At 37.7% G+C, this 11,731-nt stretch overlaps 1 protein-coding gene across 11 annotated transcripts in view; it reads left to right on the top strand.

Annotated features, from left to right (window-relative positions):
• fubp3 (far upstream element (FUSE) binding protein 3) overlaps positions 1-11,731 on the top strand; it is a 36,284-nt gene that overhangs the window by 863 nt on the left and 23,690 nt on the right. For all 11 annotated transcript variants that reach the window (XR_014030157.1, XR_014030158.1, XR_014030159.1 and 8 more), the window contains exon 2: positions 11,144-11,252. Coding sequence is in view for 8 of the 11 variants with exons in the window: in XM_081364994.1 (XP_081221120.1) it covers positions 11,144-11,252 (109 nt within the window). In the remaining 3 variants the exon portion in view is untranslated. The remainder of the gene's footprint in view (positions 1-11,143; positions 11,253-11,731) is intronic.

Raw genomic sequence — 11,731 nt, 5'->3', positions numbered from 1 at the left:
GCACTTTTAATTATCATAATCCTCATTTTACCTCCACATGTAGCTGTGCATGTAGTATATCTGCTCATATTAGCACTTTTAATAATCATAATCCTCATTTTACCTCCACATGTAGCTGTGCATGTAGTATATCTGCTCATATTAGCACTTTTAATAATCATAATCCTCATTTTACCTTCACATGTAGCTGTGCATGTTGTATATCTGCTCATATTATCACTTTTAATAATCATAATCTTCTTTTACCATTCCATATTGTTTTGCATGTAGTATATCTGCTCATATTAGCACTTTTAATTATCATAATCCTCATTTTACCTCCACATGTAGCATTGCATGTAGTGTATCTGATCATATTAGCACTTTTAATAACCATATTCTTCATTTATTTTTTACATTACATATAGTTTTGCATGTTGTATATCTGCTCATATTAGCACTTTAAATAATCAATCTTCATTTTTCAATACGTGTAGCATTGCATTTAGTGTATTTTCTCATACAGGCACTTTTAATAATCATAATCCTCATTTTACCTTCACATGTAGCTGTGCATGTTGTATATCTGCTCATATTAGCACTTTAAATAATCACAATCTTCATTTTACCATTACGTTTAGCATTGCATGTAGTATATCTGCTCATATTAGCATGTTTAATAATCATAATCTTCATTTAACCATTACATATAGTTTTGCATGTAGTATATCTGCTCATATGGGCACTTTTAATAATCATAATCTTAATTTGACCACTAGTATTGCATGTAGTATATCTGCTCATATTAGCACATTTAATAACCATAATCTTAATTTTACCATTATATTTAGTATTGCATGTTGTATATCTGTTCATATTAGCACATTTAATAACCATAATCTTAATTTTACCATTATATTTAGTATTGCATGTTGTATATCTGTTCATATTAGCACATTTAATAACCATAATCTTAATTTTACCATTATATTTAGTATTGCATGTTGTATATCTGTTCATATTAGCACATTTAATAACCATAATCTTAATTTTACCATTATATTTAGTATTGCATGTTGTATATCTGTTCATATTAGCACATTTAATAACCATAATCTTAATTTTACCATTATATTTAGTATTGCATGTTGTATATCTGTTCATATTAGCACATTTAATAACCATAATCTTAATTTTACCATTATATTTAGTATTGCATGTTGTATATCTGTTCATATTAGCACATTTAATAATCATAATCTTAATTTGACCACTAGTATTGCATGTAGTATATCTGCTCATATGGGCACTTTGGCACTTAAAGTTGAGGTAACTCTTCACAGTAGCAGTGTATGCTCCAGCGGTCTGATTGTTCCCGTCCTGTATCTGAGGATTGCTGTAGCGTGAGCCGCTGCAGCTGTCGTGACGCGCGTCAGTCAGAGAGACGCATGAGCTGTGAACATGAGCCTCTCGGACACCAGTCACTCATGCATGTGCCGCGCCACGTTTGCATAACATGAAAAACCAGCCGTGAGCGCATAAGCTGCATGCATATTCCATTATTTCTGCTTATTTGTGACATGCACGTACAACTGAAAGCGAGTGACTGTTTTCCTAAGCCGGTCTGGAGCTGGGAGTGCAGTTCAGTGGAGTTGTAGCCTCTGAATGCTTGCATGACTTCATTGGAAAGTCTCCAGAGTGCCGGTGCTTGTGAGGCGGCGCCTGACGGATCAATACTCTGTCAAAGCCTGTCAGCTTGAGGAGAGACGGTTCACTTTAATATCTGTGTAAGTTCTGCGTTTAAAGGCCCCCTGAAATCAGAATTTACGCTTTTTAGCCATTAGCATGAATATGCTAGGCTTAAGCTGATGAATAAGCTTCCTAAACAATGACAAAATGTACATTTAGGAGATCTAAGCATTTAAAACTTAGTCTCTCACTTCCGCTAAAACGGATCAGGGATTTTAATGACATCACCGCTTCTCATCACATCTTCTGTCCAATCAAATGCTCTCTAGAATCTGAAGCTCCGCCCCCAACGCTAATGGTTTTAGTTCTAGGAACTCCTTTTGGAGGAACTAATTAACTCCTCCTTCAGAGTCGGTCTAAACCAGCGCTATAGGAACTACAGTGACGGTAGTGTTCTCTGATTGGCCGAACGCACGCGAAACACCAGCACACGCCATTTAAAAAAAAAAGCTAAACACACAGATTATAGCCTGTATATTTACTTTAAAACAGTGATAGATGAAGCTCTTAATCTTTACGCTGAGGAGAAAATCCAACGCGACTCTGAGGAGAACAAGAGAAACATGATTATGTATTTCTGCTCATCAACACTAGATATCAACCACCCGCCATACGCTAATAACTCTTCATCACTCTCTACTTTATATGTACAACAGTTCTATCTAATATAGTATTCGACAGATCGCAAACTAATGAACACGGAGAATGTGAGCTCTGGCGTTCTCAGCGCCGTCAAAATAAACTAAACGCTATTGGCTATTTGAAAAGGGGGAGGAGCCAATCGATATGTCCCGCCTTCTCTTCCTGTTTCAGTGGAAATTACGTCAAACTGCGTTTGTTAGTTGCCTCAGTCATAATCAGTCATAATTCACATTAAAATCAGTCGGCAGGCTTTCAGAGGCAAGCGAGGACGTCGGGACGGTCACGTTTTTAAGTTTCGTTACAAGCTGTTCACACATCGCAGTTGAAGCATGAAAATTTACGTCTTTCATTTTCGTCTTTTATTGTTGCTGTTGTTTCTTAAAGCAATAAGCCTCTCGCGGCTGCGCATTACAGTGATTACACAGCAGTTTTCTTTGAAATACTATTATAATTAAGTATTTGGTTTTTATTTTTATAATCTTGTCGGCTTCATTTTAACAAAGTTTTATAAAAACTGTTCATTTTTTAAAGTTTCATAAAGTTTTAGCAATTTAGTTGATTTTATTTTTGTTTTTTGTGTTTTTTTCTACTTCGTTTTTATAAACTTGTTTTAGTTTATTTTAGTGGGTCAAGTTTAACCAAATGAAAATGGAAATGTTAGGCAATTAGCTCAAATAAAATGTGTTTCTTTAAATATGTTGATTTGAGTTCGAGAAAAATTCAAGAGATTTTGATTTCATAAAGTTTTAGCAATTTAGTGTTTTTTTGTAATTGTAATTTTTTTTTACAAATTCTTTTTAATAAACTTTAAAAAAAAAAGTTTATTTTAGTGCAACTAAATGAAAAAATGTTGGCAATTAGCTCAAATAAAATTTCTTTTTAAAATATTTTCAGTTAACATTTGATTATAAGTAACAATTTTATTATGGTTTTCGTTTAGTCAACTAGCCTATAACAACCCTCTTCCAACCTCCTTATTTCTGTCTAATAATATAATGTTTAACCCTTTTCTTTTCTCATTATTGTTCTGTGATGTTGTTCTGTTTTCGTTGCTGCTTTAATCTTCAGAAAGTTGATCATGTAAGAGCAGTTTTTGGCCTCCACCCGTGTCACATGACCCTGTACACACAGCGGACACCTGTGGCCAGCCGTGAGTTTTCCTCTCGTGTGTTCAGAGCGATCCGGACACCCTGTGCTTTAGCTTTTATCAACTCTGGGGGAATATAGACCTGGGCTCACGTCCAGAATCACAGGCCCGTTTCACAGCGGAAAACACACACCGTTTACACTCGAGACCGGGTTTATCTGCGCGTCAGTCCACCTCATCTGTAGCTCGTGTCCTGCGATAGAAACGAGCGCTCGTTCGGGCATGATGATTGTGAACGTTAAATCAATACTGCAAAAAATATTAGTTATGAAGCAAGAGTGATAATATAGCATGCTTTTGTTTAAATCGTGTTTGCGTCAGTATACAGTGAATAATTCTGGATCATGTAAAGGTAAATAATGTATTTTTTTTTTATATATATATATATATATATATATATATATATATATATATATATGTGTGTGTGTGTATGTATATACACACTAGGGATGGGCATAATTAATCGACGATCGATAATCGATCGTTAAGAATTTCGTCGATCACGTTTATTTGTTATCGATTAATCTAATGCAGGTTGCGTTGCGTAGTGTGAGTCTTGAAGCAATGGAATTGATTTTAGCGCGGAGGTACCTGTGCATCCCGGCAACGTCAGTCCCCTCAGAGCGGGTGTTTTCAGCGGCTGACTGGCTGTCACCAGGTTGCGGTCGCATCTGATCCCAGATCATGTCAACATGCTTATCATCTTTCTCAACAGAAATCAGTGGACTGGTGCAGAAGTTCTATGGGAACTTCATGCGTTTTCTCAGATCGGATAGCTATCTGATTTATCAAAACGATTCCATTTACACCCGGTCATATAAATGTGTTTTTGCAAAACGGATATAAATCCGATCTTGAATTCCCGCGCTACATATTTAAATTGTTGCACGTCCGAAAGCAACTGATATGACCTGCATTTTATTGATCATCAGCAAAAATGTCTAAATCAAAGACTGCAACAATATTGCGGCAACAGCCCTGGTAAGATCATTTCGGTTCTTTACTTTTAATGAAGATGATTGTGTTTTGATGAATGACTTTCACTTTGATTTGCGATAGTTTGCACGTCGGCTTGATGAATAGATGCTCATCTGTGGTGATGCGTGTTCCAGTAACGCCGTCAAATCTGGCTATAACATGACATATAGCCTAGGCCTATAAAACGCTCTCACATGTTTATTTCTTAGCATTTTGGGGATAAGTCAAATTTACATATGTAGTTTCAACAACCAGATGCATTTACTCTTGTCCAGTTTCGTCTGGAATGCGTCTCAGATCTCCTCCTGAAGTGGTTTGAGCGATCGGGTTTAAATCCTCCTCGAATGCATTTCGGAGGGCATTTACATTTGGTCTTTTCACGATCGGATAGTTATCCGATCACAGAAAACGGATGAAGTGGCCATGGGTCTCTGTTTAAGAACGCCGGCTCGCTGTTCCGCTGTTTTAGAGCACCGCAGGGCATCTTCAAGTCTAACGTTACCGAACGTGCAGTTTCACTGCCACAAGTTGATCTTCTTGTAATAAAGATCTCATCGCGGACAAACAAACTGTATTTTTGTATTTTCATTGCATTTTTAATTTATAAAAAGTTGAAGAAATAATGAATTTCAATATAAAAATATTAATGATTAATCGATAGTCGATCGTTAATTCTCCCGACGATCGACTAAGAAAATTTAATCGAATGCCCATCCCTAATACACACACACACACAGGCTTTCTGCGGGTCTTAAAAAGTCTAAATTACACAAATTAGGGTTTGAAAAGGTCTTAAAGGTCCCATGACATGCTATTTTTTGTAGGCTTTAATATAGGCCTTAGTGGTCCCTAGTACTGTATCTGAAATCTCTTTTCAAAAATTCAGCCTCGGTGCAGAATTATAGCCACTATAAGCCAGTCCCAGAATGAGCTTCCTTCAGACAGGCCGTTTCGGTGTCTGTAGCTTTAAATACTAATGAGGAGGAGAAAGGCGGCGCAAGGTGGAGGGTGGGTGTGGCCTTGACCATCTTGCGCAACGGTACCGGTCCGTGCATGTTTACGTTGGATATAGCAATGGCACGAAGACACGCAGTCGTTCAAGCATTTCAGTTTGACCCAGAATCTGATCCGGATGGAGAAGCAACAACTCAACGGCTCCAGCAGGACGTTTCCGAATGGTTAGTTTAAAATATTATGTCTGGATACGGTACTTTATTCGGATGGTTTACAGTTATTATCATGTAGCTAACGCTAACCTACTGTTGCCTTTTCATGAGAGATCTGTAACATCTGTAATTTATCTTATTACAATTACATCATCAAGCTCTGCGATCTCGAAATGCGGATATCGCGCGCGCCGTATAACCAACAGGAAAACGGTTATCCAAATAACAAAGAAGTGTAACTTACAACACTCGCGTTACAGTGTGTGTATTCACACACATAAACTGCATGGCTGCATAGCTAATGTGACAGCCACATTCTACTTGTAACAGTCTAGGCAAACATAAACAGTAAAGCAACACACTTATATATCATTAGTTGACTTACTTGTCCGAGGTGTGTAACGTTAGCTGAGCCAAAGAGAGTGATCCAGACTTTAGTTTCAGACGTTCAGCAAGCCCAGCTCTGTATTGACCCTTCGGTGTTCATTTGTACATCCAATTATAGAGCAAGTGTTATGCTTCGCTCGCTCAAAAGCCATGATATCTCTCGTGGACAAACTAAAATCGCGCGCGCGTTCCTACTTCCTAGCGCATTTTTTCATGTGCGGAAAATATTCTCTGGGCGGGCAAAGCAGAGACAGGGGAGGTAACATTCCTCCTTATGACGTCACAAGGAGGAGATTCAAGATCAGCGCGATTGAGCTTCCATTTTCTCAAAGGCAGAGAAAGATAACAAAAGCTCGATTTACACCGATTAAAATTTCTAGAAACTTGGGGACCATATACAGGCTAGGGGAACTCATATTAATGTTAAAAAACCTCAGAAAGTGAAAATTTCATGTCATGGGACCTTTAAATTCATAAAGTCATGACATTAAATGTTGCATGCATTGCAAAAGTGAATATCTTCCTTCGTATTTAATATTTAAATCAATATACATTTGCAAGACTTCTACAAAATTAAGTGAGCTTATAATTCCTCTGGCAGATATTTGCTCGTTTTAATCATAAACTCCCCCCTTTTTTTTTTTTTTTTTGAAGTTTCACAGAGTTTTTGCATGTTAAGGAAATGCATGTTGATTTGCAATGCAAAAAAAGTCCCACTTATTGAGGAAGAATGTGTTTCTAATACATCTCAGTGTGTTTCTCCCTAGACGAGCATATATTGGGAACCCTTCAATGCATTACTTAAATGTTCTTAAAAAGGTCTTAAATTTACCTTCAAAAAACCTGCACACCTTAAAATGCAGTGCAATGCAAATATATATATATATTCATCTTTTTGTGTGCATTGCATTGATATTTAATCTTTACACTCGTCTCTTTACGACCTGATTTATCAGCGTGTCACAACGCACTTTATCTGTAGTTTGCCCTGCGCTAGAAACGAGTGCTGGTGTGTGTTTGATTTGTGATGACGTGCATGTGAACGTGTTGCGTAATCAGGTCCAGTGCAGTGACAGCTGTCGAGTTTTAAAACCTTCACGTTTAACTCGACAATCACACCAGGTCGTGTTGATCATCCGTGATCCAGAAGTCAAGTCTCGTTTCTCCGCCTGTGATCGCATGCGTTGTGTCGCTGACTCTGACATGGACGTATCTGCCCTGTTAGGTGTTAGGCTTGTTGCATCATGGGTAATTAACGGGCTCCATTGACCTACATTGAGTTCAGTCCTCGTGCGTGAATGGGCGAGTGCTCAACAAGTGGCCAGTGTTTCTCTCGACTGCTGTTTACCGACTCCTGCATTTCACTGGAGACTTTCCCTCGGGTCGCTCATTTATCCAGGCACTCGCATAGCTGGCATTCCTTCCCAGCATTCCCTAGAAAGAGGGTTTAGCTGGAGGGAAGAGGTGGAGACCGGCCTCTCTCTCTCTCTCTCTCTACCCCACTCAAGTCTTTCTCCTCAAAATGGCCTCTTGCTTTGAGTTTAACAGTGCTTTTCTTGCATGCACCAGTCTAATGCAGTGGAGTATTCTCCGGTATTATTCTCGGCTTTTTGTTCTTAATTTTCAATGCAGCAAAACACTTGAATTTCTGTAGTTTTCTGCCATCAATGTCTGCATTTCAACTAATTTCAAACCTTGCTTTTCTCCAGTGAATGAAATGCTTTACTAATGAAAGCGGTGCGTTATTATAATGACGTGCAATGGTCAGAAACGCTTTGTGAAAGGTTATAAAGCTCATTTCATTCATAGTGTTTCAAGCACATGCGGTGTGGTTTGTCGGATGAATGTGTATGACCTCTAGTACACACAGTGTGTGTGAGATTGCGCTTGCATACAAACATTTGTCAATTTTGATACATAACATTATGAAGTGTTCATGACAACTGGAACCGCAAAAAACAGCCATTGCATTTATAATTTATTGGTATATTCCTGTTGGTAATACAGTGGTTTAAAATAAATACTGTAAAAGCATTGAAGCAGTAGCAATAAGCAAAAATGCTGAAGCAATAATGATAAAATGACATGCTTTTGTTTAAATCATCATGGTTGTATTATTCATATATAGCTTTTTGCATTTATTTATTTTTTAATTGCATTTATATTTCATTACTATATTCCTGTTGGTAATAGTGATTTTTAATAATATTTGTTAAGCAAGAATGATCAAATGACTTATTTTCGTTTAAATCGTCATGTTCATTTGCATCAATTGTGTTTTTTTTAAACAAAAAATGTTGCAATATGCAAACAAACATGACGCTAAAATATAAATGCAATTAAAAAGCTACTTTATATATGATATATATTCAACTCAATTTATTTGTGTAACGCTTTTCACACTACGTATCGTTTCAAAGCAGCTTTACAGAAAATACATGATTCCACATTACAATTTACAGTGATCTGTTATCAGAGGAGACTAAGTTATGCATTTCAGAAATGTACAAATACAAAATCACAGTTAGCGAAAAATGTATTAATTTAAACAATGTAATAATTTTATGCAGATATAATGAGCTCATTGAAGTAATGAATACTTGTTTAACACATGATTACGACATTTAGAAAAACGTAGCATTGGTGCATGTTGATTCAGAGTTTAAATAAGCATTATATAAATAAAAAAATATATAGCTTTTTTGCATTTATTTATTATTTATTTCATTGCTATATTGCATATATAATTTTAATTGAATAATGTTAAATAATGTTTGTATTTTGCATTTATCAATCACATATTTAAACACAAATTGTAATCCAATGCAAAATATATATATATAACATGTAATAGCTTTTTTGCATTTATTTATTTCCTTTTTAATAGCATATTTCATTGCTTTCCTCCTGTTGGTAATACAGTGACTGCAAATTATGACTGCTTTTGTTTAAATCATCATGTTTGCATTTATCAATCATATATATTGCAACAAAAATTGTAATTCAATGCAAAACATTTTTTATATATAATATATAGCTTTTTTGCATTCATTTATTTTTGAAAACCACTAATATTTCATTGCTTTCCTCCAGTTGGTATTATAGTGACTGTAAAATAATGAACTCTATAACAGATGTGTGTGTGTGTGTGTGTGTGTGTGTTTCTCTGATGTCTTCTAGATTGCTAAGGTGTGTGTGTGTGTGTGTGTGTGTGTGTGTGTGTGTGTGTGTGTGTGTGTGTGTGTTTCTCTGATGTCTTCTAGATTGCTAAGGTGTGTGTGTGTGTGTGTGTGTTTCTCTGATGTCTTCTAGATTGCTAAGATCTGTGTGTGTGTGTGTGTGTGTGTGTGTGTGTGTGTGTGTTTCTCTGATGTCTTCTAGATTGCTAAGATTGTGTGTGTGTGTGTGTGTGTTTCTCTGATGTCTTCTAGATTGCTAAGGTGTGTGTGTTTCTCTGATGTCTTCTAGATTGCTAAGATCTGTGTGTGTGTGTGTGTGTGTGTGTGTGTGTGTGTGTGTGTGTGTGTGTGTGGGGGTTTCTCTGATGTCTTCTAGATTGCTAAGATTGTGTGTGTGTGTGTGTGTGTGTTTCTCTGATGTCTTCTAGATTGCTAAGGTGTGTGTGTTTCTCTGATGTCTTCTAGATTGCTAAGATCTGTGTGTGTGTGTGTGTGTGTGTGTGTGTGTGTGTGTGTGTGTGTGTGTGTGTGTGTGTGTGTGTGTTTCTCTGATGTCTTCTAGATTGCTAAGATCTGTGTGTGTGTGTGTGTGTGTGTGTGTGTTTCTCTGATGTCTTCTAGATTGCTAAGGTGTGTGTGTGTTTCTCTGATGTCTTCTAGATTGCTAAGGTGTGTGTGTGTGTGTGTGTGTGTGTTTCTCTGATGTCTTCTAGATTGCTAAGATCTGTGTGTGTGTGTTTCTCTGATATCTTCTAGATTGCTAAGATGTGTGTGTGTTTCTCTGATGTCTTCTAGATTGCTAAGATGTGTGTGTGTTTCTCTGATGTCTTCTAGATTGCTAAGATCTGTGTGTGTGTGTGTGTGTGTGTGTGTGTTTCTCTGATGTCTTCTAGATTGCTAAGATCTGTGTGTGTGTGTGTGTGTGTGTTTCTCTGATGTCTTCTAGATTGCTAAGGTGTGTGTGTGTGTGTGTGTTTCTCTGATGTCTTCTAGATTGCTAAGATCTGTGTGTGTGTGTGTGTGTGTGTGTGTGTGTGTGTGTTTCTCTGATGTCTTCTAGATTGCTAAGGTGTGTGTGTGTGTTTCTCTGATGTCTTCTAGATTGCTAAGATGTGTGTGTGTTTCTCTGATGTCTTCTAGATTGCTAAGGTGTGTGTGTGTGTGTGTGTGTGTGTGTGTGTGTGTGTGTGTGTGTGTGTGTGTGTGTGTGTGTTTCTCTGATGTCTTCTAGATTGCTAAGATCTGTGTGTGTGTGTGTGTGTGTTTCTCTGATGTCTTCTAGATTGCTAAGATTGTGTGTGTGTGTGTGTGTGTGTGTGTGTGTTTCTCTGATGTCTTCTAGATTGCTAAGGTGTGTGTGTGTGTGTGTGTGTGTGTGTGTGTGTGTGTGTGTGTTTGATGTCTTCTAGATTGCTAAGATCTGTGTGTGTGTGTGTGTGTGTGTGTGTGTGTGTGTGTGTGTGTGTGTGTGTGTGTGTGTTTCTCTGATGTCTTCTAGATTGCTAAGATCTGTGTGTGTGTGTGTGTGTTTCTCTGATGTCTTCTAGATTGCTAAGATGTGTGTGTGTTTCTCTGATGTCTTCTAGATTGCTAAGATGAGTGTGTGTGTTTCTCTGATGTCTTCTAGATTGCTAAGATGAGTGTGTGTGTTTCTCTGATGTCTTCTAGATTGCTAAGATGAGTGTGTGTGTTTCTCTGATGTCTTCTAGATTGCTAAGATGAGTGTGTGTGTTTCTCTGATGTCTTCTAGATTGCTAAAATGAGTGTGTGTGTTTCTCTGATGTCTTCTAGATTGCTAAGATGTGTGTGTGTTTCTCTGATGTCTTCTAGATTGCTAAGATGTGTGTGTGTGTTTCTCTGATGTCTTCTAGATTGCTAAGATGTGTGTGTGTGTGTGTTTCTTTGATGTCTTCTAGATTGCTAAGATGAGTGGAGAGCAGATTCCGCATCTGAACAACTCGTCCCCAGTCGTCGACGCTTCGCTCTATGGCTACGGCGGCCAGAAACGCTCTCTGGACGAAGGAGGTAAAAAGCCTTGCAACACTTGACAGGAATACACTGATCTGAAATCTGAGCGCACGAGCGGTCTCAGCCGCTGTCGTGTCGGTGTTGATCGGCGGGCTGTAATGGGACACATGTAAAATAACTGTGAAATCAATGCAGGACTTTATGAAGCTTTGCCCTTTGACAGTGTTTTTCCGCACGAGGCATTGATCGCTGCTTCTGTTCTTGAACTGCTTGCGAAAGAGGTACAAACAGCGAGTGTGAGGTCTTTCAGGAAGTGAAACCTGTTTCTGTGGGTTGCAGATTTGTGTCGAGAGCTCTGGAGGCGTTAAAAGCACAACATACATTAAAAACAATGAGTCGACCGAACACTCCTGCCATTGAACGCATGAGGCTTAAAAACTACACAGTGTGTGTTTTTCATTATTTAAATGCTCTTGGCTGTTACTCAATTTTTACTTGGGTAACACTTTATTTTACAGTGTCCTTGTTGCATATGT

The sequence above is a fragment of the Scardinius erythrophthalmus genome (assembly GCF_964197995.2).
Source record: "Scardinius erythrophthalmus genome assembly, chromosome: 5".
In the NCBI taxonomy this organism is placed as follows: Eukaryota; Metazoa; Chordata; class Actinopteri; order Cypriniformes; family Leuciscidae; genus Scardinius; species Scardinius erythrophthalmus.
The sequence above is the reverse complement of the archived record's forward strand: the minus strand, read 5'-3'. Positions and strand labels throughout refer to the sequence as shown.